At 38.7% G+C, this 27,746-nt stretch overlaps 2 protein-coding genes across 2 annotated transcripts in view; both read left to right on the plus strand.

Annotated features, from left to right (window-relative positions):
* Positions 1–6,479, plus strand: part of itga8 (integrin, alpha 8) — a 154,880-nt gene extending 148,401 nt beyond the window's left edge. The window contains exons 30-31 of the mRNA XM_036558569.1: positions 287–409; positions 5,843–6,479. Coding sequence (XP_036414462.1) covers positions 287–409; positions 5,843–5,932 — 213 coding nt within the window. The 3' untranslated portion in view covers positions 5,933–6,479. The remainder of the gene's footprint in view (positions 1–286; positions 410–5,842) is intronic.
* A 4,937-nt stretch (positions 6,480–11,416) lies between these two features.
* On the plus strand, positions 11,417–22,667 carry LOC118798504 (zinc-binding protein A33-like). The gene is made up of 6 exons (XM_036557882.1): positions 11,417–11,779; positions 13,847–13,942; positions 15,667–15,897; positions 18,342–18,364; positions 18,447–18,565; positions 21,971–22,667. The coding sequence occupies exons 1-6, from the start codon at positions 11,417–11,419 to the stop codon at positions 22,525–22,527; spliced, it is 1,389 nt and encodes a 462-aa protein (XP_036413775.1). The 3' UTR covers positions 22,528–22,667.
* Positions 22,668–27,746: the final 5,079 nt, after the last annotated feature.

Raw genomic sequence — 27,746 nt, forward strand, 5'->3', positions numbered from 1 at the left:
ATTTCATGAGGAATAGACCAAAAAAAATGTCCCAAAATGACTTGGTAAAAAATCTGGTTCCGTTGACTTACATTAAAAGTAAAGTAGGTTTTTTCCTTCTCCTGTAAAGTTACGATTTTGGAGATACGAGGTTTTCTTCCAACAGCAGCGATATATACGATGTATGTTTTTTATTTCCATCTTTTTACGAATTCTTTTTAGGATGTTTTTATCCTGTAAAGCCCTTGCTGGATTACCTTTGTGTATGAAATGTGCTGAATAAATGATCTTGTCTTGCCTTGCTTAGATCGGTACCTTTGTGGTGTGGGCAATTCCTGATGTGTCCTTTGCCATTCCCCTGTGGGTGATTATTCTGGCTATTCTACTGGGACTGCTGGTGCTGGCTATACTAACCCTTGCTATGTGGAAGGTAGGATGACCTCACACACAAAAATATGCACTCATACATGGGTTACACTGGCATTTATTAGGTGGGTAGCCTTTTTTGTAGATGTTCTTAGCATTAATATCAGATTAAATGAGATTAAATGTAACTGTAATGTGTTGTAAAAAAGCAAACACCATGTTTACGCAAGCTGGCTATTACGCTTATTAAAATAATCCACATGAATTAGACATTCTGTATGAGGATATGTTTGATTTAGCTGCACCAGTAAAAGTCTCGCAAGTCAGACCTCCACCTATCATCAGAGAGTCTGGTGCATTCCATCCTTTGCTGTGGCAAAGAGCCTCCTACTTTGACAGGAAGGGGCCGTTTAACTGACTTGCAAAAAATAAATCACTGTTGTTTTAGAGATTTTTTTTCCCAGGGACAGATAAAACTTTCTGTATGGAAGTGCATAAAGATAGCTGATAATACTGAAACTAATGCAATCCCAATAGGCAGCTTAACATACAGTAGATTCAGTGAGGCTGAGACTACTTCACTGGTGACAGTTACAGTTGTATGCAAATGTTTGAACACCACTGGGTCTACATGTTTTATTGATTTTCTAAGTAAAAATAAGTTCTCTACAGAGGATACACATTAATATTTTTATGCTAATTTTAGTCTTAATTTTAATTTTAATGTCTATTTAATTGGTATGTTTAAGATATTGGAAAAAAAAATAGTAATCAAATGTAAAGTGTGCCATAACTTTTGCACAGGCCAGTTTTTTTCTAATATGTTAAATTTATCGAACAAACAATAACTCTGTGAAGGACGTAGTAACTCATTTTCACTTCAACAAAACGTGTCATTTGACCAGGGACGCCCAAACATTTGCATGCAAATGTATATCCAGCTGTGCAAACTAGACTAGCTATCTTGGATGTAACCTTACAGCAGTTAAAAAACACAAAAACAGCACCAGTCCTGGCTACTTAGAAGCTGAGACATTTACCTATTTCAGGTGGCGAGGATAGAACAATTGCTGGCAGAAGAAGAAGAAGAGCACGATGTGCTCATGAAATCATATAAACATGCAGTGCCAAAAAACAAAAGATCATGGAGCGCTCAATTCAAAGACTCTGGTTGTGTGAGTGCATCATGGGGGATTTCCGTCAGCATGGTCCGGCACATTGAATAGCCAAAAATGTTTAAATGGATTTAACAAAGACTGAATTAGAAATGATCCTCTGTGTACATTCTAACATCATATAAAAGAGAAGATAACCATCTGTTGTCTATCACACTGCAAAAATGGCCTCTTGTCAAGTGAAATGATCTTAAATCTAGTCAATATATCTAATATTTCCTATTTTGAGCACTTGTTGTTGTGCACTTATTATAAGATTATCTGGTTTATTGCTCGAAATTTTTTACCTGTTACCTGTAAAATTATCTTACTGCACATTTCTTAACACAAGCAAAATTATCTGCCAGTATAGTGAGATGATTTTACTTAATAAAATGATTTAAAACAGGTAAAAATGTCTAAATAATCTTAAAATAAACTTACAACAATCTCAATAATAGAAATATTAGATTTATTGACTATATTTAAGATAATTTTACTTGACAAGATACCATTTCTGCAGTGTACATGCGGAGCAGGTTACAGTTCTCGTCAAAACAGAATAAGAGAGTTACTGCTTGAGCCCTTGTGTGGTGTTGATGTTACTCAGCGGTCTGGTGGACCCACTACATTATTGTTTTTTATAATCAATACAGCCATAACAGTTTATGTAAAAATACCAGATGTTTAAAATATCACAAATGTCCAGCGTAGGGTTCTCCTTTAGCAGCTGTAGCCAGTCAGCAGCCTGTCCATGTTGTCCACCCTCACACACACACACACACACACACACACACATACAAACACATACACACACACACACAGAGACACACACACACACACAGAGACACACACACACTAACAGCAGGCCATGTAGGAGGAGAACAGAGTGAAGGACACAGCACCTCCACACTTTTATTCCCCATGGATTCACCCAACACCACATGTGTAATATAAATGTGTGGGGGGTGAACAGAGTGAAGACACTGAAAATGGGTTATTTTATATGTTCTTCACAGAAAATGAACAAAGACCAAGAATCTGAGGTTGAAATAATAATAAATCACATCATTTTTTCTTTCGGTAAACACTGAAAATGGGTCCCACAGACCTGAACACCACACAGGGGTTAAAGAAACCTGTGCTTAGGACCAAATGCATGCTGTCCAGACTCTGTGTCCGTGCAATGTGAAGTGTGAAATGTGCTTTCTCTTCAGCGAAAAAGCAAAACAAAGGCGCTCCAAAGGGGTAGAGAGAAAGAGATGCCTTCGAGAGATAGACAAAGTGAGGGAGAGACAGATGGGAATGGGACGAATAAGAAATAAAGGAAGAAAGAGCGAGAAGAAGTAGAGTACAGTGTGGCGAGGGGCCGGAGTGTGACTCAGATGTTAAACTAGTAAATGAGATCAGGAGGGGGTCGAGAGGTAGAACGAGAGCGAGAGAGAGAGAGAGAGAGACTCATATTGCATGTTGAGAATAAATGAGTCATGTTGATTTTATCAGTGTTTTGTCTACAGTATAGTTCTCAGGCTCATGATTGGGTCCTTATGGAGGGGGTCTACCTTAATTGGTTAAAACACACACATATACATACACTTTGCACAGGTCAGCCATAACATTATGACCACCTCCTTGTTTCTACGCTCATTGTCCATTTTATCAGCTCCACTTACTATATAGGAGCACTTTGTAGTTCTACAGTTACAGACTGTAGTCCATCTGATTCTCTGATACTTTGTTAGCCCCCTTTTACCCTGTTCTTCAGTGGTCAGGACCCCCACAGAGCAGGTACTATTTGGGTGGTGGATCATTCTCAGCACTGCAGTTACACTGATGTGGTGGTGGTGTGTCAGTGTGTGTTGTGCTGGTCTGAGTGGATCAGACACAGCAGTGCTGCTGGAGTTTTTAAACACCTCCGTGTCACTGCTGGACTGAGAATAGTCCACCAACCAAAAATATCCAGCCAACAGCGTCCTGTGGGCAGCGTCCTGTGACCACTGATGAAGGACTAGAGGATGACTAAGACAAACATGGTGGACCAACAATGTTGATGTGTCTAATAGTGTCTGATCCACTCAGACCAGCGCAACACATACTAACACACCATCACCACATCAGTGTCACTGCAGTGCTGAGAATGATCCACCACCCAAATAGTGCCTGCTCTGTGGTGGTCCTAGGGGGGTCCTGACCACTGAAGAACAGGGTAAAAGGGGGCTAACAAAGTATGCAGAGAAACAGATGGACTACAGTCTGTAACTGTAGAACTACAAAGTGCACCTATATAGTAAGTGGAGCTGATAAAATGGACAATGAGCGTAGAAACAAGGAGGTGGTCAGAATGTCATGGCTGACTGTCACTTTTAATGATGTCACTTAATTAGTATATGTGTGTAATAATGTTATTATTTTATAAATTAGTCTTACTGCACACAGGCTAGGAGACATAGTCGATGTCCAAGCAAGCGAGTGTTAAAATGTACTATAAGAATCTTTTTTTATTATGTGGCTCCCTCTTTTGGTAGGCAGTAGTATTGCAGTCAGATGGTATTGAGCCCATGTGAAGTAGAGTACATCACTGTTGAAATGGGAGTCATCCCTAAATTTAAGTTCTTAACACTTTGAGTAACCAACTTCATGATTTATTACAAAGGTCTTCCAAATCCTGATGCTGAGTTCAGTTTCTGGTCCTGGATCTTGTAATCGCTGGTAGTTAACTGGAGTGTTGATGTAACATGTGGCCACCTAAAGTGACTGTAAACTCCAGTACTGGAAACTGCATTTGAAGATCTTGTGCCAGCTGAACCTAAATTCAATCGTAGGCTATTTTGAACATAAACATCCCCTGTGTTCAAGTTTACAAGCTGCTAAAGCTTAAACAGATGCACTAAATAGCATAGTTTCAAAATAGCTTTATGTTCTTGTATAAAATTTACAACTACCATTTAACAGGTGAACATCTGTCATAATAATTATCTCAAGAATGAGATAATTAAGTTGTATCCATGATAAAGCAGGGGAATGAGATAATTATGATGATTGTGTCTTTGCTATAGCTTAGTAAAGCAAGAGAATGAGATCATTTTGATCATTATGTCTTTGCTGTGGCCTAGTAAAGCAGGGGAATGAGATAATTGTGATGATTATGTCTTTGCTGTAGCTTAGTAAAGCAAGAAAATGAGATAATTTTGACGATTATGTCTGCTGTAGCTTAGTAAAGCAGGAGAATGAGATAATTATGATGATTGTCTTTGTTGTAGCTTAGTAAAGCAGGAGAATGAGATAATTATGATGATTACGTCTTTGTTGTAGCTTAGTAAAGCAGGGGAATGAGATAATTATGATTATGTCTTTGCTGTAGCTTAGTAAAGCAGGAGAATGAGATAATTATGATGATTATGTCTTTGTTGTAGCTTAGTAAAGCAGGGGAACATGTTAATTAGGTCATGGCCATGACTTGGTAAGGTGTGGAAACAAGATGATTAAGTCATGAAAATTAAGTCATTGCCCATGATTTAGTAAAGCATGGGAACAAGGTAAGTCATGGCCATGGCTTAGTATTGCATGAGAATGAGATAATTAAATAGTGGCCACAACTTAATAAAGCATTGGAACAAGATAAGTCATTGCCATGTCTTAGTATTGCATGAGAATGAGATAACTAAATAGTAGCCACAATTTAGTAAAGCATGGGGAACAAGATAATTAACTTATGGCCACAATGTAGTAAGACAGGGACCTGTTATAGTCACAATGTACTAAGGCATGGGAATGAGATAATCAAATAGTGGAAACAACTTAGTAAAGCTTGGGGAACACATTTATTAACTTGTGGCCACAATGTAGTAAGATAGGGAACAATATAATTGTACTAGGGCATGGGAATGAGATAATTAATTTGTGGCCACAACACTAAGATGTGGAAATGAGAGGCGTGGGAACAAAATAAGCCATGGCCATGTCAATCCCATGCCTTAATAACTCAGTTTTACTGCCTAATTATCTCGTTCCTGCACCTTAAGTTGTGGCCACGTGTTAGGATCCAGTTCCTGTGATTTAGTAAGTTTAGTCATGAATTACTTTCATTAAATCAAAACTAAATCCAGCTTTACAGCCTTCAATAACCTGTACGCTTTTGATGTGAATCATTCAGTAATCATGTTGGGAGTTAAGGCTGTCAATCAAAAAGGAAGAATCTCTACAAACACTGAGCTTACTGTTACCGCAGGAGCACATCTGTGGAAGTGTTTAAGAGTGTTTGAGAGAAAAAATGAGCTACACACCGAGATCTAATCCCTCTCTCATCTTCATATGGTTTATCATTCATTCCTTCTCTCCCTCAGTGCGGGTTCTTCGATCGAGCACGGCCTCCCAAAGACGACGATGTTTCAGACCGGGAGCAGCTCACGGCCGAGAAATCCACAGAGGCGTGAGAGCGAGAGAGGAGAATGAACGCTAATGACAGACCAATGAAGGCAGTGCTGGGGAGCTTTGTTGGAGGGTTTCGATAAAGAGACCTGAATGAGCCTTTTGACCCTCTGAGCAAACTACAACTCCCACAATGCACTGGGATCTGTGAGCTGGACCACAGTGCCATTCACGCGAAACTTTATCTAAGGCAGGCTGAGGCGCCTTCGTCAAATCTCTCCACTTCAGCAGGACTGCATTATCAGGCGGATCTAAGAGAGAAGGATCCGGACCCTTTTGCGTCACATTCGCCAAAGACAATCATCATATGTACCAAAGCTGGCCAATGTAAATCCAGTGCTGCTGGGAAAAGAGGATAAGTGGAATTGTTTCAGAATTTCTGCGTAAATCAATCGTGAGATGTTAAGTCATTCAGAGAGGTTTGACACATAAAAGCTCATTGTAGAGAATCTGAGCTACAGTGGTGGTAATGGGAACCAAGGGTCACGATGTCTGCAACACAAATATAGCCATTTTATTAATCCAAAAAGACAGTGAATCTACATCATCATTCATCGTATATCATTTTGTAATAATGTTAATGGTAAAATAGTGTTACTTTTGGAAAAATATGTTTTCTTTGGGCACTGTCCTGCCTTCCATGTACTTTCTGAATGTGTTTTAGGCCAAAAAAACTCGTAAAACTCGTAAAATCGTAAACCAGACGTCAGGCGGCGTATTCACAACCATTCCATGTAAAAACTCTGGGAGCTCAATTTTAGAGGCATTATATGCTTCAGACTCACAAGACTTCATATCAAATCATGCTGAATGACTTTGTTTACATCTTTAATTATGCAGAAATGATGAATTCCCCTTTAAAGAACTATAAAACTGCTGTTAATTCCTATGAGCTTTACCTACCCCTGACATAGATGAGTCGTTCAAAAGCTCATCTACAAAATATTTTGCAACTAAAATGCCCAAAACCTCTTCCAGTGCCTTCCCCTGCAAATAGAGCGCCTATGTACTCCCATACACTTCCATACCAACATTCTAAATGCAAGAATCAACAACAATTAAAACAGCAGGCCCACATACAGACTCGCACAGATTTCCCCTTACAGCAAAGACATGATTGGTGTTGCTTCCAAAGTTTTGCTCTGGAGCTACAAGCAGAGGCGGTCTTTGCACTAGGCAAAGGCAGGTAGCCGCCTGGGACCCCACATGACCAGGGACACATGAAAAACGCATTGGATACACTGTATTGTTAAAGTTTCGAAACAGCCCGTTTTGAAATGCATTGTTTATTGCTTTTGTGATGTCACAAAAAAAACAAAACGTTTACATTTCGACATATCTGCCTATTTGGCCTACTCACTTTAGCCCTGCCCATTTACACTGAAGTTATAAGGAGTGTTTCAGTCTGGACTGCTTTTTAGATTAAGCACAATAAATGGTAGCCAATCAGAACAGAACTCATTTACATACATTGGTCTTAAATTCTACAGGTCATTCTACAGAAACGTCCACTATTTTTTATCCATAGGAGTCACTCGTGTTACTGATCGTCATTGGTGTTACACATAAGAAAGGTAACACCAGAGACAGTGTTCAACATCAGTGACATCATGAAAAATGTATTTTACAAATTGGCTGCTACAGAGCATCAAACCATATGTCATCAGTCATGGAGTATCCACTAAAATATGTAATTTAATCCATTTGTGTCCTACTAAGAATAAAGTCGGTCACACCAGTGACTTCAGCTAAAAGCTTCATATGAAATCATGAGCTAAATGAGAAAATCTCTGATAACTGAAAAGACACAGTGGACTCACCATGTGCTTTTCTTCATAGATCCTCAGAAAATAGGAAATTGCCAACTGTATTCCTAAATCATTCAACACTTGCCTCAAGCTCAAATATTAATCTAAAGCTGGGGTTACACTACATGACTTTTACCCCGATTTTAGCCCCGATTCTCAGTCTGGCCGAGACGGTTCTGGTTGGCTCTAGTCTGCAGATTTTTGGGTCTGTCTGAGTCAACAGTTGGAGAGAGAATCGAGTCGTGTGTGAGGGGCGCTCACTCAGATTTCTTTCCTCCTGATCACGTTTTAGACCAGTCAGAGTTTATCGAACATGTTTGCTTTTTTTAAGCCGACTCTGAGCGAAATCTAGTGTAAGCTGGTTAACGACTCAATCTGAACGGATTCCTGCAACAGCCAATGAGAGAGCGCGAAAGAAGAAAATACAGCAAGTAAACAAAGAAAAATGGAGAAAAGTCTCTCACGTTGGAGCGAAGCTTTTTAATGAGCTGAGTTTAAGGCACGAGCACGAGTTTAAAAATGTTTAAAAATACCAAACTGATCACATTTTAAGTCCAAGATCCACATTTAAACACGTTTACCTGCTGCTTCTTTACTGCGTCAGCGCAAACGGCAGCAGCCGTTCCATATTTGTTTATTTGCGTCTCCTAGTAACAGGAGAATGCGTGAGTTCGCAAGAGTTTCAGTGAGCTCCGTTCAGTTCAGCAGCTGCTAAAAAGCTAAGTAGTGTGTGATCCATAATCCTTTAGTGTGTGATCCCCAATATTTCAGTAGCCCCAAAATATCTGCAAAAACCAGTCGGACAGTGTGAGACGCCCAGTATTTCATAATCTGTTCAGACTTTAAAAGTCGTGTAGTGAACCCAAAGCTTCAAATAGACTTGCATGCAAGGTTTCTGATGCAGTCTGAGACTTTTATCTATTAAAATGGACAAAAGTTTGATGTAAAGCAAAAAATAATAGTAGCATCTGTCCAACCAAACAGCCGAACATGTCTTTGCTGATGGACTATGTTTAAGGGGTTAACTGTGCATATTTGATTTGTTGGTTTGTGCTGTCAGAATAAGAACAGTGAAGCGTGAGATCTGTCATCGGCCTCACGCGCTTCAAAAAGACCTCGACCGCAATATCTTTAACTCCAGCGTGTATTTCTCCAACAATTTGCCTGCTGATCATTTCAGATTGCAGGAGTGGTATATGAATAGATATAAATATGTGCAATATTGCGACATTTTTTGAGTTGCTGAATCATTTGTACACTGGCTCTATTTTGAACTTGAGGTTCAGGTTATTCTGTATATAGCGTTTAAAGAGTATTATTTGTGAAGCTGTGTGACTTTTATATACGTCGCTCCACCAATGAAAGAAGGGAACACAATTTCAGCATTTGTTATTGTTCAGTTTGCTAAAAGTCATCTTTTCAGTGCATATGAAGTTCAAGTCTTAGTTCTGGTTTTATACTTTGAGGATAAAATGTTGTAAAATAAAAAATGATTATAAAATATAACATTGATTTCTATGTCTAAATGTCACCAAAGCAACCCCTCAGTTATACTGCAAGATGCAAAGCCAACCTGCAGTGAAATATATTCAGTGATATTTTGGTAAATATAGTGTACTGAACTCTCTTTGAGCTCTTATTGAGGACTGTTGTTGAGAACTGAATGAGGTTTTGTTTACTGTGTGTTGTAATGCTCAGATTATACAGATCCAAACTGAATTTCTAGTCAAGAATTATTGTCACCCTCAAATAAATTTTGTACATAGTTGTTGGAGTTTTGTACTGTTTGTGGTAAAAACTAATTCTGGGTAATATTGATCTGTTATCTACTTACATTTCTCTATATTTTTTGTCTATATATGCTGTGTCTGATCCACTCATACCAGCATAACACACACTAACACTCCACCATCATGTCAGTGTCACTGCAGTGGTGAGAATGATCCACCACCCAAATAATTTCTGCTCTGTGGGGGTCCTGTTCACTGAAGAACAGGGTAAAAGGGGGCTAACAAAGTATGCAGAGAAACAGATGGACTACAGTCTGTAACTGTAGAACTACAAAGTGCACCTATATAGTAAGTGGAGCTGATAAAATGGACAATGAGCGTAGAAACGAGGAGGTGGTCATAATGTTATGTCTGTTCGGTGTAGCATATTGGAGTTGAAATTAAATAATGATATGAGCTCAGACTTTCATTTCAATATAATTCAAGATTATTTACATCCAAATCAGGTGAACACTGTAGGAATTACAACTATTTTTATACATAAACCCCCATTTTCAGGGGCTCAAAAATAGTTGAACAAAATTTGATTTCTTCCCTGGTGATGCTCTGCCAGGCACTCCAGAAGTCTTCATTTCCTACTTCTGGTTCTGGTTGCTTGTTCTTGTGTGGCGTTATCTTCACTTCTGCCTTTAGTAAGTGAAATGCATGCTCAATTCGAATGAGGTCAGCTGACTGTCCATTTGGCCACCGCAGAACATTCCAATACTTTGCCTTAAAAAAGTTCGCATATGGTCATTGTGAAACAGCATCCAGTGAGTTTTAAAGAGTTTGGCTGAATCTAAGCAAACACTATATCCTTAAAACACTTCAGAATTCCCTGCTGTGTTTGTCAACATTCACATCATCAATGAATACAAGGGAACCAGTTCCACTGGCAGACATACATGCCCACGCCATGACACTACCTCCACCATGCTTAACAGATGAGGTGATATGCTTTGGGTCATAAGCATTTCCTTCCCTTCTCCATATGCTTTTCTTCCCATCATTCTGGGATACGAGTTGATCTTTGTCTCATTTGTTCATAAGGTTTTCTTCCAGACAGTTTTTTTATGTGTTTTTTGTCAAAGGAATGTACCAAATTGTTTGATTTGGCCACACATCTCTCTTAAGGGGTTGTTTTGGTTTTTCAGCCTAATGATGGCTAGTTTCACTGCCAGTGACAGTTATTTGGACTTCATATTGAGCATTAACAGCAAGAGACTGCACATCGTCGCTGTCCAAAGAAAACCATGTAACCGTATTTTTGTTGATTTTTAATTTTCTACATCATTTCAACACACTAGCTGTCCTTTACATTGTGTAAAAATTTCATGATGCATGGACCAATAGAAATGCGCTAAAATCACTTGGAATAAAACCTCTTTACATTAACTTACATTGAAAGGTAAGAGTGTTTTTGCCCTCTCCTGTAAAGTTACTATTTTGGAGATACTTGTTTTTCTTTGGACAGCAACCATATGCAAATGCCACACTTAAAACCAGCTCTAGACCTTTTATCTGCTTACTTGTAAGTGACATAATGAGGGAATAACACACTCCAATATACTGTGGTGGACAACTAAACAATAAGTCAATGTCCAAATATTTATGAGCATGACTAAGTTTTTTTTTCCTGTAGAGGATGTGTCAGCTCACGCATTTGTCATGCCTATTCGTGCTCGATCTACATCTTTCTAGCTCTCTTGGTTTCTGAAGGTGAAAGAGGAAGTGGAGAGCCCTGCCCTACATACCGTATGGTCAAACATCAGTTTTGCTGCTGATCGTTCTGACAGCCTGTGAATGCTCAGGTCACTGAGGGAACAAACTCCTTTTTTTTCAGTGATTCTTTTTTTCTTTTCATATAGAAAGTGGTTCATTCTTAATTGGTGACTTGAACCAAAAGGAAGAAATGACAACTGTATGGCACAGAGGTGACCTCTCCTGTCCTGTGTGCTACGACATCTTCAGAGACCCTGTCGTCCTCTCATGTAGCCACAGTGTCTGTAAAGCCTGTCTGCAGAACTTCTGGGCCAAAAGTGAATCTCAGGAGTGTCCACTGTGTAGAAGCAGGTCTTCAAGGGATGATCCACCTCCTAACCTGGTGCGGAAGAACTTCTGCGAGTCTTTTATACAGCGATGCTCTCAACACAATGAGCGACTCACACTCTACTGCCTGGAGGATGAGCAGCTTGTATGTGTGCTTTGTCAAGCATCAGAAGAGCACAAGGATCATGACTGTCGGCCCATACGTGAGACCGCAGACAGATTCAAGGTGAGAGTGATGCTGAATGTATATTATGGATGCACAGAGGTGGACAGAGTATAAAGGAGTAAAACCAAATGTAGCAGGTTTAAATGCTGCTTAAGTACTGAGCTCCTTGTGGAGAGACTTAAACTTTTGATTAAAAATGTGAGCTGAATGAACAGAACAGCATGGAATTAAAAAAAAGAGAAGAAGAACAGTCCAATGTATGGCTACAGCGGAACTGAGTCAAACATAGACAAGTACAGACCTACTTAAGTACACGTAAACATGGAAACGGTAGTATTTTGATGGATTTGTCCTTCCCTGAGTATTCTGAATTATTAGTATTGTCATTTGAAAATACCCAGGAATACAGAAGTCCAGACAGGCATGAGGTAGTTATAATTTTCTGGATTGTTATCTCAAGATAACAAAGTTGTTATCTTGAGATAACAAGTCAATTATCTTGTGATCTCAAGATAAAAAGTTGTTGTCTTAAGATAACGAGTTAACTGTCTTGCAACCTCAAGATAAAAAAGTTATTTTAAGATAATGAGTTAATTATCTTGTGATCTCAAGATAATGTTGTTATCTTGATGAGTTAACTGTCTTTTGATGTAACAATAACAAGGTTGTTATCTTGAGATAATGAGCTAATTATCTTGTGGTCTCAAGATAACAAAGTTGTTATTTTAAGATAACAAGTTAACTATCTTTTGATCTCAAAATCACAAAGTTGTTATCTTAAGATAACGAGTTAATTATCTTGCAATATCAAGATAATAAAGTTGTTTTTTGAGATAATGGGTTAATTATCTTGTGATTTCAAGATAACAACGTTGTTATCTCCTGATAAAACTATCTCAAAGTTGTTATCTGCATCTAATGAGTTAATTATCTTGTGATCTCAAGATAACAATGTTGTTATATTAAGATATTGAGTTAACTATCTTTTGATCTCAAGATAACAAAGTTGTTTTCTCAAGATAAAATCCAGAAAATGATCATAACAGCTCATGGCCTCTCCAGACTTCTGTACAGGAAACCTACCAAAGTTGAATTCCACCACTTTTTCTCAAAAATCTGCATAATTTATTGGATGAGATGAAACGACATTCAAAGTGGTTTGATATAAAATGGTTTATTGTAGAGAAACTTACCGACTTGGTTTTCTTTACAGTTTTGATGGTGGGAACCAGGGGTCACAATGTCTACAACACATACGCTTTTTTTGATAATGATAGTTGATAATGGTAAAACAGTGGTAAATCTGAAAAAACTGTATTTCTATAGGGACCTTTTCTGGATGTACCTCAATGCCATGAATTTAAATAATTTAAAAATATGACTTTCTCAAAACTATGTTCTTAAAAAGATGGTTCTTCAAGGGTAAAGAAAATGGTATGATTTAAGGGTTCTTTGCATGGTGAAATGGTTCTTCAGACTGATGGTGCTGTAGATGGTTCTGTATAGAACCTTTTTGTTAAGGGTTCTATGTAGCACCAAAAAGGGTTCTTCTATTGTTACAACCTTGACATTGTAACAATAGAAGAGCATTTTGGGTACTATATAGAACCCTTTTCAAAAATGTTCTCCATTAACCTGAAGAATGCTTTCATGATGCAAAGAGCCATTTAATCATGCAAAGGGTTATTTGAGTGTATATGGTTCTATATAGAACCATTTTCTTTACTAAAGAACCCTTGAAGAAACATCATTTTTAAGTATGTACTGTAAAACAATGTCTCAGGCAACAGGTGGTGTGTTCAACCATTTTATGTAATACCTTTCTGTGAGGGAGCTTTTAGAGGTCGACATCTGGTTCCTATCACCACCACTGTGAACAATTCTGACTCAGTAAGTTTCTCTAGAACAGAGAATTTCACACCAAACCACTCTGAATGACTTGAGTTTACATCTTAACTATTAAATTATGCAGAGGTTGGTGGAATTCCCCTTTAAGCTCATGTAACTGAGTAAATGAACTAGTTACTACAGTGCAAAGCATATGAAACATATAACATTAATCTTTGCTGCTGTGCAAGTTGTGATGCTTTTCACCCACTGACAAGATGAATTATTAACCTTTACCAGAGAGAACTCGAAACTGCTCTGGAGCCCTTACAGGAAAAGCTGTGCAGTTTCACACAAGTGAACGAGACCTGCCACAAAACCACAAAACACATCAAGGTGAGAAGAGGAACTCTTTAAAAGTGGCTGGAAAATACATACATAGCCTAATGTAAAGTTACATACATGCAGAATGTGGAAAATGAAATGAAGCTGTAGTTGTTCTGACAAGTGTAAAACGTCTAAGCTCTTAAAGAAAAACATCAAAACTTTTTAGCCTTGCGACAGGAAATGGATCAGTCACTAGTGGTTCATGAAATGAGAAACCACAAAAATTTGATCGTGACAGTGTGCGGCTGTAGGATGTGTGTAGATAGACTCTTGCTAGAGGCTGTACTCTCCATTCTGAACACCTGCATAAGTTATCACATAGTTTCGACTACTTTCTCGTGAGATGTGTGTTATTAGCTGACACAACAGTAAATTCCATGCGAAATATATAAAGATGATAGGTGGCTCTACAGCAGGACATGGCGTTTCAGCACAGAGGGATCTGCTAGAGAGAAGTTCCATAATCACTTTTGTTATTAAAGCAGTAGTTCAGAATCAAATGTAGTCGAGTTTATTTATAAAGCGCAATTTTTTTGTCTAAGTACCAGTGAGTGTCGCCAATGGCAACAGTGGCAAGGAAAAAACTCCCTGAGAGCAGGAGCAACAAACTTTGAGAGGAACCAGGCCTCTAAAGGGGAACCCAACCTCCTTGGTTGACACTGGATAGCAAACAATAACACAACAGCAGCAAAATGAACAGAGAACTTGGTGTAGATGTTACCATGACAAACAGCATCACGTGAGTGCAGTCAGAGTGAGATGAGCAGCAGTGAGCAGTGCTTGTGTTTTTAATTGCTTTAAAATGATGTCAGACTCAGGAAAACGTCCTTCACATGTCCTTATTAAAGAAGGCCGAGAGGAAGACGTCGTGTTCTGAGACACTAAAGCTGGACGCCGTCTTTTAAAGATCAGAGCATAAACTTCGTCTCCTCTGCAGACCAGTTTCTGCACTGCACTCTGCAATGGTTATTATTCTTCTATTTAACAGATTATTTACAGGATTTCCCACCTCGTTCAATCGGATAGAAATTGTATTCCGAATAGCCTCAGGTCGCCAGTCCATCACAGGGCGGAGCACCTGAAGGAAACCCATGCAGACACAGGGAGAACATGCAAATTCCACACAGACCCTGGTCGCCTGGCCAGGGAATTGAACCCAGGCCCTTTTTGCTGTGAGGCAAAAGCGCAACCTCAAAACATACAGTATATCTAATTAGTATTTTTATGGGGCCCTTGGCTCATAAGGGGCCCTCAGAGGCTGCCTAACTTTGCCCTGTCCAAGGGACTAGCGCAGACTGTCCCTGAAATTGTCATACAGTGTCAGAAACCAAGTAAGTCTACACTACATGTCCAAAAGTTTGTAGACACCTGCTCATCCAATGTTTCTTCTGAAGTTAAGGATATTAATAGTGAATTTACCCCGTTTTGCTGAAATAACAGCTTCTACTCTTCTAGGAAGGCTTTACACTAGATGTTGGAACATCTCTGTGACATTGCATTCAGTCACAGGAGTAGTAGTAGTAAGGTCAGGAACTGATAATTGGATGATCAGTTGTGGATCACAAACTCCACTCCAGCTTATCCCTGAGGTATTGGGTAGAGCTCCATCATCCTAGAAAACACAGTTCCACTGCTCCGTTGTTTAATGCTGGGAGGTTGTATACTCCTCTAGCAGACTGGCAATGCCTGAGATTGTATAAGCTGTGTTTCTGCTACCACTTCTTTTATCTCAGATGCAGGCTCAGAAAACAGAGAAAGAAATAAGGCAGGAGTTTGAGACGCTTCACCAGTTTTTACGAGATGAAGAGGCAGCCAGGTTGGCTGCACTGACGGAGGAAGAGGAGCAGAAGAGTCAAATGATGAAAGAGAAGACTGATGAGACAAGCAGTGCGATAACTCTTCTTTTAGAGACTATCAACACCACTGAAGAGAATCTAGCAGAAGAGGACATGGTATTTCTACAGGTAAATGCTCCCTAAGCTCTTCTGCAGTTCTTTACCAAAGTTTTGAGGGCCAATAAGCCTACGTTCACATTACCAGGTTGAAGTGGCACAAATCCGATTTTTTGGCCTAAAGTGACTCAGATCTGATGTTTTCAGGGCTGTGTGGTCACAAATCTGATCTTTTCAAATCTGACCAGAGCACTTTTTGGCCATGCAACTTTAATGTGACCCTCAGATCTGAATTCATGTACTTTTTTCCACTGCACGTATCATCATTCAGCGTTACCATGGCAGCAGCGCCAAACAGAGCCTGTAAACGGTGGAAAAGCAGCTCATCTCACCTTTTTCTCCTTCGTCTCGCTCTAATAATGAAGCTGAGAGCTGATCAGAGTTAATGATCTTCTCAGCGAAGCTCGTTCTGCTCGCTAGTTTGTGCTGATGATGCACGTGATTCATTCACATGACATTACTGAGTAGGACGTGCGCATGCGGGTCACTTCAGGACGCCGCTTCGTTCACATTAATGACGGATTTGAGTCACTTGCCTAAAGGAGTGTGAACCGTCTTGTCAGAGAGATCAGATTTGAGCAATGAGGCTTGTAATGTGAATGTAGCTTTAGCTGCAAGGAACATTTTAACACTGTTCACCATTCAAACATGGTGAACATATACATTTGTGTTCATTCCCAGAGTGTCAAGGGTTTAGTTACAAGCAAAAAGTCCAAAAAGTCAATGTAATCAACATGTTCTGAGGTTTTCAGGTGCTTTTTGAGGTAATGCTTGTCAACATTAGAATGGCTTTGTCCATTCAGTGGTCTCTTTGTTTTGTTCAATTGTGCATATCGTACGGTCATTTTTTTTCACTTACACTAGGTTTGGTGCCCTAAAATAGGTGAAACCACCAGTCTAGTATTTGTAGCACATATGACCACTTGCTTGGACCACAGTCACACCCAACTACACTTTCAGAAAAAAAGATATGAAACTGTAACTGGGGCAGGACCCCACTTGTCACCGCAGTGGTTCTCTCAGGGATACACCTCAGTACCTTTAGTCAGGGAACATAACTGAACCATAATCCATTGAAATTATATTTTCTGAGTTGTACTGACTCCACAAACCCCGTCTCGTCTCCAGGCTTTTTATTTTACTGTTCTGTTTTAAAACATTAGGATATGAAAAGGTACAAATATGTACTTTTCACCGTTAAGGTACACAGCTGAACCCTAAAACTACTGCTGTACCCTTAAGGGTACATTTATATTGCAACACTGACTCCACGTTTATTTCCACAGAAAAAGGTCAATAACAGCATTTGCAAATAACCGCTATATTGCATAAGCTTATTAAAACATTACAATTAGTTCTGAATTATTTTTAGTATGCAAGAGAGAAATTCTAGCCTTCTTGATGCTATTTTCTCAATTTTTACAAGTTTCTTGTCACCAAGTCTCAGTTCTGTTGCAGATAAAGTAGCTTACTTACATCTCAGCCAAATTGGGATATGCAAGGCAGGTAACCCAAAACATCATTTGTTCTTTGTGAGTGAAAAAAATGAATTTAGTATGAATAAATTCTTGTCCTTTCTTAAGTACTATTTAAATAGGATCAGTTTTACATGATGACCACAATATCAATTTCACTTTGCTCCTTTAAAAAAAAAGAGTGTTTCTCTTTACTTCCATGTAAAAATTCTGTTTCTTTCTGGTGCGGCACTACATATGAATTCATTTTTGATGTCTTAAAATAAGCTTGTACCATTATGCTTGGTCTGATACACTAAAATATCAAAATTAGAGTATAACACGGTAACCGAATGGGAAACTAGCACTGTAGTTCCCATCTTTTAGATGTATGGCCTAATGTTTTTTTACCCCATGATTTTTTCACTCTATACTTTGAATCTATTGTCCCCACTTGTGTGCTGCATTCAGCACTAAGTATGAATGGTTGCAATCAATAATCCCCTAGTGAACACTTATAATAGATGTTGAAGCACTCACAGCTATTAAAAGAGACACTCCTTTCACACTGCTTTATTTTTCAGCCGTTCTTGGCCACAGCCATGCCATACATAAGCAAAGCTCTCTCTATGTATCGCTGCTGTCGGAACAAAACCTTGTATCTCCATTTTTCAGTTTTTGTCAGAATTTGAAAATGCCTGCTGGCCCAAAATGACTTGGGAAAAAATTCTGTTTCCATTGACTTACATTAAAATAAAGCAGGTTTTTTCCTTCTCCTGTAAAGTTATCAAGTTTTGTTCTGACAGTAGCTATATATATATACATATATATATACATATATATATATATATATATATATATATATATATATATACACACACCCTGGGACAGCTCCTGGCCCAGCTCTCCAATCAGAATCCATAGCAAAATGAAGTGCAATAAACGCTGGAGAACACATAATCTAACATACTGTGTTTTTAATGTCAATTCTTCTTCCCACAGAACGTCAAGTCCTCAATGAAAAGGTAAGTGAGCTGTTTTCTACCTCTCTGTTCGTGTTTCTGAACTGAAACCTGCAGAACAGCTGACTCCTGAATGTTCTTCTAGAGCTGAGTGCTCACTGAAGATTCCAGAGATGGACTCAGGAATGCTGATAGATGTAGCGAAGCACCTGGGCAACCTGAAGTTCAAAGTGTGGGAGAAGATGCGGGAGATTGTTCAGTACAGTGAGTTTCTGAAATTTTAAGATCACTGACATTTTCAAATCAGACTTTAACAATTTTCATCTTACCTCAAATGTAGCTGTGGAGAAGGAAGGAAAGGAAGGGTGATAAAGGGTGACCCACTCGGCTGTGCCTTTTAGGAGCTGGGTGAGGAAATGCCACCCTCACAATGATCTTTTCAGGGTGCTTGACATCCATGTGGATGTGGGCTACCTCTGGCAAACACATGGCACCGTTGGCCTGTCACCACAAGCTAAATGCATGTGAGTGAGAAGTGGCCCACACTGGGACATGCTTATTTGGCCCACATGTCTAGGCCACTTCTGGCAGAGATATGACAGCATGTTGGTCTAAAAAATTAGGTAATAATAATAATAATTTTTATTTATATAGCACTTTTCATACTGGTGGCAGCTCAAAGTGCTTTACAGACAGGTGATAAAACATAATTATAGAAGAAATCATTAGTGTTTATTTAGAATCAGAAGAAAATGAAAGAGATCAAATTAGAAGATAAAAACCACGAGACGTAGATTTTTATTAAATGCTGAGTTAAAGATATGCGTTTTATATGCTTCTTAAAAGTGAGCACTGAGCTTGACTGTCTAATAAAAGGTGGAATTGAGCTCTACAGTTTAGAAGCAGAATAACTGAACGAGTCTCTCCATGTTTTCTGTATTCTACAGAGGGTATTTGTAGAAGGCCACTATCTGCAGATCTTGTGCTGGAACAAACAGATCTCTTACAACACTCTGTGATGTAAGCGGTGCTTTAAGGTCATTTAGAGCCTTAAAAACTAGTAGCAGAACTTTAAAATCTATCTAGAATGATACAATTAGCCAGTGCAGTTCTTTTAAAATGGGAGTGATCCGATCTCTCTGTGTTGTTTTTGTTAGGATGCTGCTGCATTTTGTACGAGTTGTAGAGGATGTATTGTTTTCTGGGGAAGTTCAGTAAGAAGATCATTACAGTGATCAACTCTGCTTGTAACAAATGCATGAACAAGTTTCTCTGCACCGCTCTGAGAGAGAAAAGGCCGAACTTCAGTGATATTCCTCAAATGATAAAAAGCCACTTTAATGACTGTGTTTAGATGTGGGATAAAACAGAGCTCAGAGTCTAAGATCACACCCAGGTTTCGTACTTCAGGTTTGGTATATGAAGCTAAAGAACCAAGTTTCTCATAAATCATTTTTCTCTGAGTTTCTGTACCAACGATTAGTATTTCAGTTTTTTCATGATTTAATTGTAGAAATTTTGCGACATCCACTCACAACAGAAATGTATACCTGGGTGTCGTCAGCATAGCTATGAAAATTTATACTATGCTTCCTAATGACATCACCTAGAGGTAGCATGTACAAAGAGAAAAGCAAAGGCCCTAAGACTGAACCTTGAGGTACTCCACAAGAAATGGCTAATCTTTTTGATGAATGATTTCCAAGTAAAACCATGAACTGCCTATTACTTAAATATGATTTCAACCATCCTAAAACTGTGCCCAAGAGGCCAACCCAGCATTCAAGACATTCAGATGCTGGATTAAAATCTTGTGGTCAACAGTATCAAAAGCTGCACTGAGATCTAGTAAAACCAAAAAAGAAGGATTTTGTGCATCAGCGCTAAGCCTGATGGTAGTCCAGCACACTCTGCCTCAATACTAGGAACACTATTAAATATCCTAGTGTGCAATTTAATTCAAGTTTGGTTCAAAATGATCCATGGCTGACTTAAAATATGTGTACATTGAACACTAAATAGTAATTTAACATCTCAACATTAAGAGTGGGCCAGAAATGGGCCATCACTTGTTTGCCATGAGACACTGTCTGCCGGCTTTTAGCTGGTAGGCTCATCGCAGCCAGCTAGGCCTTGCTTGTAAGCAAGGCATAGCAAGGCCTTAAGTCAGTGAACAGTACTGATTCCATGCACTACCAGTGCTGTAGCCAGAACCTTTTTTAATGGTGTGGACAGGTTGAACCCACTGATTTTTTGTTGTGGCAAACTAGGTAAAAAAAAAAACGGCAACATTATGTGCGATAACAATTATAAGAGAATAATATTGGGCAGAGTAACAGGCTAATCTACTGCAGCATTAGCAGGATCTTGTACTCAGCACTGGAGTCACCTCTGATGAAATCTAGCCTGCATAATTAAACACAAGCATGTAAAAAGAATTTAGCTTGCATGATAAATGATAAACGTTACTATATGATAGTAAATGTTACTTATTATTGACAGTTACCTCATCTTACCATAGGATTCCTTCATGTAATGTAGATCACAGAGCAGCACTGCTGAAGTGTACTGGGCAAATTATTAGTGTGGTCGTAATTCTATTAAGACGAACAAAATAATGGCATTATTACCCAGTTAGCCATTTCAAAATACAGTTTTATACTGGAAATCTTAAAGGAATTTTATCCTGTTTTCTATTATGTTATGTGAAAATAATGTATGTTTTGTTCCCTGTACTGTTTCTATGCTGTGCTGAATACTATAAACAGTAAGCATTGTGTGTGTTTACGTGCGCTCAATAATCCGATCATAATCGGATTTCTGCAGTTATCTGATTATTCAAGCGGTCGTATAAACAGCATACTCTGATTTCTTAGATCGGAGTAAGGTCTAGAAATCTAATTAAGAAATCCAATACAAAGAGCTGGATTTTAGCTCAGTAATCTGACTTCTCAGAGCATGTAGACTCTTACTCTGATTTCTTTCGGACTTCTCAGTCTGCGCATGTTCGAAACAGACGGCAATACCAGAAATAAGCAAGCAGTGTTGCTGCAAGATGGCAGTACACTTTTGGACAGACATTGAAACCATCTGCACGCTTGACGAAATGAAGGATTTAAATATTCTTCATCTTGAAGATGATGTATGTTCATATTTTCAGGTAAAGTGGCACACAGCATGACGTTTGAGTTTTACATTACGTTTATGTCACGTCTTCCTCTCCGAGTTTATTGGCTGGTTGAAACGCAGAAATCTGATTACTGCCTGACTCACATAGACCCAGAGTTTCCTTTATCTGTTTATTCAATTGCATGTAAACATGTTGATCGGATTACTGATAAAATTAAGATTTTCTGCAGTTATCAGATTATTAAGTGCATGTAAACGCACTCATTGTAGACTGTAGTGTTACAGTAATGCACACAGAGCACAACAAGGTAAGATTTAGGTATCACCATACTTGATTGGTATCTGCCTGAAGAGGGACTTTCATAAAACCGTGAACACAAAGTAGCAGGACTTTTCTGTAGTGACTGCTTCACTGATGATAGCTGATTTTCACTTTATTGTACTTGGGTGGCCAAAGGGGTGGCCACGCTCCATGGAAGGATGGCACCTCTTGGCTATACCCCTGTGCACTTATCTGCTCACTCTTTTCCTTTTCCTCAGCTCCTGTCATTCTGGACCCCAACACTGCCCACCCAAACCTGACACTATCTGATGACCTGACTAGTATGACATTCATTGATGATAAGAAACCAGAGATGCAGCAACTTCCGGATAATCCCGAAAGGTTTGATAAGTGCATGTGCGTCCTGGGCTCAGAGGGCTTTAGCTCAGGGAGCCACTACTGGGATGTTGAGGTTGGGAATAGTTGTTTGTGGGAAGTAGGAGTAACCATGGAATCCAACCTCAGAAAGGGAGTGCTTTTCTTCGACGGTGTCTGGAGCGTGGAGAGTAATGTGGGGTTTAACGTTTGCTCTCCAGCACAGCCCAAGTATCCCTTCTCCGCAGAGGGGGGGCTGCCGAGGATCCGAGTGCATCTGGACTGGGACAAGGGAGAACTGTCCTTCTTTGACCTTCTTAATGACATGGATATAGCGTCAATCCTTCACACTTTCACCGAGAAAGTCTATCCATTCTTTTGGACTCGCAAAAGCAACTCTCCTGTGAAGATCTTACCAGTGACTCCTGGGGCAATCGAGCCTAAGCTAAGTCAGTTGTAACTTGCTGGGCGTAACTTTTATGCTTACCAGTCATGTTCTAGACCAGAGGTCGGCAGCAGCAAACTTTTCTACAAAAGTAGAACACTTTCTTGTAAAATATCTCTCAACGTTCTACTTTTTACGAGGCTGAAGTCGCTTCTCATTCACCAGTTTTCTGTTCGAATTTTCCCATTTAACCTTAATGGTGCCTGAGGTGCCAGAATGTATCTGCTGCCCTGTTTAAGATGGAACGGGAAAATGCGAACAAGAAGCTGGAGAATGAGAATCTGAATGTTTTAGTGTTTGACAGTTTCTCGTTGCAGATTAAACGTATCCGGAAACCAGCCGGAGTGATTATAAATGCAAATAAGTCAATTCGTCTCCAAATTCATCTTAAATCTTTCTCTTTGTCTTTTTGTTAGGTACTGGCTAGGCGAGATTTTTGTCGTTGCTATGGTGGCCAGCAGTCTGCGTGCCAATCTACAGGGTTGAAGGGTGGTTAATTAGCAGTTCTACATTAACTCCAGAGTTTAAAACCATTTATTGTTAAAACTGTGTTGAACGATCAGAAAAGTCCACATTATGGAGGCTATGTAATATGATACTAATATCAAGGCGACGTACTTCGAGACTCCAGATATATGAAAAAATGCCATTAAGCTTTATGAGTTAAGTTAATGTTACACCCAAGATAAATGATTATTTTATCTTCTTCCAGAGGTGAGTTGAGAGGGAGGGGGTCACAAACCCCAAAATACATATTTAGACAGCTGCAGCTCAAAAAGTTTGAGAAGTGCTCTTAAAGCAGACCCTATAATTTGATCAATATTCAAGTTTTCATCTGATGAACTGAAATCAAACCACCTTGGGAGCCACAACATTTTATGTCCATTTTATTGGGGTAACAGTTTAACATCTTAGCTGCAATTATGTCTCAGTATGTGCTAATGTCCTAGTATAGGCTAAAAAATGTAATATATAAACGAAAAACGCAGACTCACTTTGCTCTGCTTTAAGTTTTAGCAGTTATAGCTGCTTTTCTTGCATCTCCGGCAGGAAACTTTTCTGCAAAAGTAGAATGGTTTCCTTAAATTGTCTCTCAACGTCCAACTTTTTGGTAGTTAATAGTTTCTTGTTGCAGATTAAACATATAGGGAAACCATATAAATACAAACGAGTCTGTTCATTCATCTCTTAAATCTCAATGATATTCGTCTTGAATCTTTCTACGCCATTTTAATAGTTACTATAGATGAGATTGTTGTCTGCATTTCTATGTGACCAGCAATCTTCAAGATAAAAGGTTGGTGAATTAGCAGTTATACATGAATTCCAGCGTTTAAGACCATGTTAAACAAAGTCAGAACAGCGTGTTAGAATTCCCAGCAAAGCTTTATTTCACTGCAAAGGAGGATTATTTCATTATCACCTAAAAGTCTTATTTTGCTCTGGAGCCACAACAGGACAGTAAAAGAGCTGCATGTTGCTGACCCTTGGCCTAGGCGTAATTTCGGATGGTGCAACAGGTTTAAAGTCCGCTCTGAAAACTGGTCTTAGCTAAGACCGACTTAATAGTTAAGACCAGTTGGTGCAACCTACCCCTGTAGTACTGCTTAAACAGCTCAGCTCATCTTGCCAAACTGTTTCTTTAAAATTAGGTCAAAGGCAGGTAGCCTAGCTAGCTAGCAGGTTATGAATACAGGGGGATGCATAGAGAGATATGTCTACATATAGGACCATAAAACCATTGACGTGTCCTTCAATTTAACATTGCCAAGGCATGACAAATAGTGCAATTCACTCAATTCAATTGCTTAATTCAATTAAACCACTGTTTATAGCAGCCATTCAATAAAACTCTTTGCACAAAAGAAAATTTACAATTATGTTATCAATGATGATGTTGATGATGATGATGATGATGATAAATTGTGTGAACAATAAATTCATTTGCTCGAACTGACATTTCTCTGTAACTTCTGGCGGCTACTTTCACATTCATTTTTACTATTGCAGCTAAAGCTGTACTATGTAAGTTTTAAGGATTTGGAGACCTCTCTGGTGGAAATGTGTAATTGCATGCAATGTGCACAAGAACATTTTGCAACATGAGCTGTGCTTTGGACCTCAACAAGCGGATGCATCGGATATTTGCAAGAGCACTGAAAGAGTATTCAAAGAGTACTCAGTCAAAACTTGGAGAAGGACGTTGTCTTCCGAGGATGTAAGTGAATTATCTACTATTGCCATCATATCTTTATCAGCAAAATGTTAATTTTGTATTAGAGTCCTAAACATCAAGCCAGGCCTTCTTTTTGAGCTTGTGCATGTGACGTTAATACATAAAGGGGTGTGGTATGGCTGTGAAATCTGGCCAGACTATTTCAGGCTTTACAGGGCCTCTCACAGCAGTGCCTGCACACCATTTCTACCAATCTACCAATTCTACTTCTTTCTGTTTTAACAAAAAAAAAAAATATCATACATAATGCTGTTTTAATTCATAGTTTCAAAAGTCCCTGGCAGCACATATGCCAGAATCATTTATGTATGTGCATGAGCAGTCAATTCTGACTGGAGGTGTTGATCTGTACCAAATCGATAAGTTATCTTCGAGTCCCGATTATGCATTATTTCCCACACCAGACATTTATATTTACCCTGCATATACGGCATCAGCCTACACAACGCAGGAGCTACAAGCATATAACACAGTGTTGTGGCCATTTAATGATTTACACGTTAAGAGAAGGATCTTATACTCTACACGAAATGTAACAGGTAGCCAGTGTAATGACGACAGGATTGAGGGATATATGGTCAAACGTTTTGGTCCTTGTAAGGACTCTAGCAGCTGCACTCTGGACCCACTGGAGATTATTTAGTAATGTATTGGAGTATCCAGCTAAAATAATGTTACAGTAGTCCAGCCTGGGGGTTATAAAGACAGTGGTGCTTGGAATGACCATGTGGCCATCTAGATGTATGAAGATTTTCTGACTAGCATAACACTTAGCCTAGAGCTAAGCTGATATAATGCAACTGTTTCAGTGCATGGCTCCATGCGTGTCACCCTGCTGATAAAAAAAAGGAAGTAAGTAATGTAAAATCAGGTTAAGATCCCTTCTGGACAACAAAGTTGCATAAGTTACTCAATGTAACTTACACAGTATCTGTACAATATAGTCATAAAATCATATCAGCTGCTTATATCAAGATTAACACAGAAACCTTTTTAATTCAATAAGTAATGTATTTCTTACTTGGATGCTGCAGTTATGCAGCAACTCATTCGGTAAAAGCTGGAAATAAAAATCTGCTTAACCAATAAGGTTTCGAGAACAAGATGACACCTGTAAACAAAGCAGTCTTTCTAGAACATCAGACCTAGCTGTGTTTTTATTTGCACTAATTTTAAGATGCAGTTGTATGTAAATGTTTAGGTGCTCCTGGTCATTTTAGGCATACTTACTGTTTATTTGCTGAATTTTATGTATTGGGAAAAAAATAAAACATAAAATGTGGCCAGTGTAAAAGTTATGGCACATTTTATATGTCCCCAATATGTTAAACTCAACAAGTAAATAGAAATTGTGCACTAAAACTTCTCTAGGTTGTTCCTTGCGAAGAACTTATTTTAACTTTGAAAATCAGCAAAATATGCAATTAGATGGTGTTTTGCATACAAACTTTTGCAGGCAACTGTTTGCAATGACACAGTCGATTGAAAACATTTTATTGCAGAAGTCAATGAGATGCGATCGGAGTATTCTAAATAAGAGTAACTAAATTTCGGTGAAAGTATTTCAATGATATTCAGGTTTATTTTGAGATATTCTTAGAACAGGTGCAATATAAATGCTGTTGCAGATGGTGAAAGTGCTGGACGAGGTTAGGGGAGAAAGTAGGCCCCTCAGATTACTGTAGTTAATGATGTAATAGTGGCATCAGGTCATTGTACTACATAGCATACTCTGCACTTACAGGGGCCACTTTTTGGGTAAAAAAGACCCACCCCTTACAGTAGGCTGGCTACGTCCAGGATGGCAGGAATTTCAGAGAAGTATAGATCCCACAGTAAACTTCACCTTATTTACAGAGAGACTATTTTGCTATATTAAACACAGGGTGGTAACAGGGTAATTCTCTGCTAAGTCATATGGTCATTTTGATGCTGCAATAGAAGTAATTTTTATGTCATGGTTTGTCATGTCATATAGGCAAATCTTCTATATATATACATTTTATTTTTGTATTAATTTGTGACTTGTAAAATAATACATTCCTTCTATACATGCAGTTAAAAGAATGCTTTGCTCAAGAGAATCAATTTCGACGAGTGTAAAAATATGTAATGCAAATGTTTTTAGAAAACAAAGTACCTTTGTTCAAGGTACACATTTCACGGTTAGCTTTTTTTCTTGTTTATATTTTCCTCTTTATATTATCAAACTACATCTGTGAAAAAAGCGTGATTGCTTGTTGAGTGTTTGAGCATCAATAAGGTGAGATAACATTTATTATTATGCTATAAAATAACGTGATGGCCCTCAGGTCTTTATGTTGCTGCTGTCGGAACAAAACCTTGTATCTCAATTTGTGTTGTTTTTCAGTTTTTCACATAATTTGAAAATGCCTGTTGCCCTTTACATTGAGCGCGTTTACATGCACTGAATAATCCGATCATAATCGGATTTCTGCCGTTATCCAATTATTCAAATTGCCATCTAAACACCGTACTCCAATCTAGAAATCCGATTAAGAAATCCGATAAAGGAAGCTGGATTTTAGCTCAGTAATCACATTTCTCAGTGCATGTGAACTCTTACTCTCATTTCTTTCGGATTTCTCAGTCTGCGCAGGTGCGAGAACAGAGGGTGGATGACGCGACATGGCAGCAAAACACTTTTGGAGCAGTGCTGAAACCAAACACGAAATAAAGGATTTAAATATTCTTCATCTTCTAGATGATGTAAGTTCATATTTTCAGGTAAAGTGGGGCGATGTTTGAAAAAAAGTTGCGGCATCAAATTTGATTTTACGTTACGTTTACATTACGTCTTCTTCTGTGAGTTTATGGGCTGGTTGCAAAGTAGAAATCTGAATACTGTCTGACTCATGTAGACCTGAAGTTTCCCATTATCTGATTACTCAAGTGCATGTAAACGTGTGATCTGAGTAGTGACAAAATCTGATTTTCTGCAGTTATCAAACAATTAAGTGCATGTAAACGCACTCAC

Source organism: Colossoma macropomum, unplaced genomic scaffold (assembly GCF_904425465.1).
Source record: "Colossoma macropomum unplaced genomic scaffold, Colossoma_macropomum, whole genome shotgun sequence".
Lineage (NCBI taxonomy): Eukaryota > Metazoa > Chordata > Actinopteri > Characiformes > Serrasalmidae > Colossoma > Colossoma macropomum.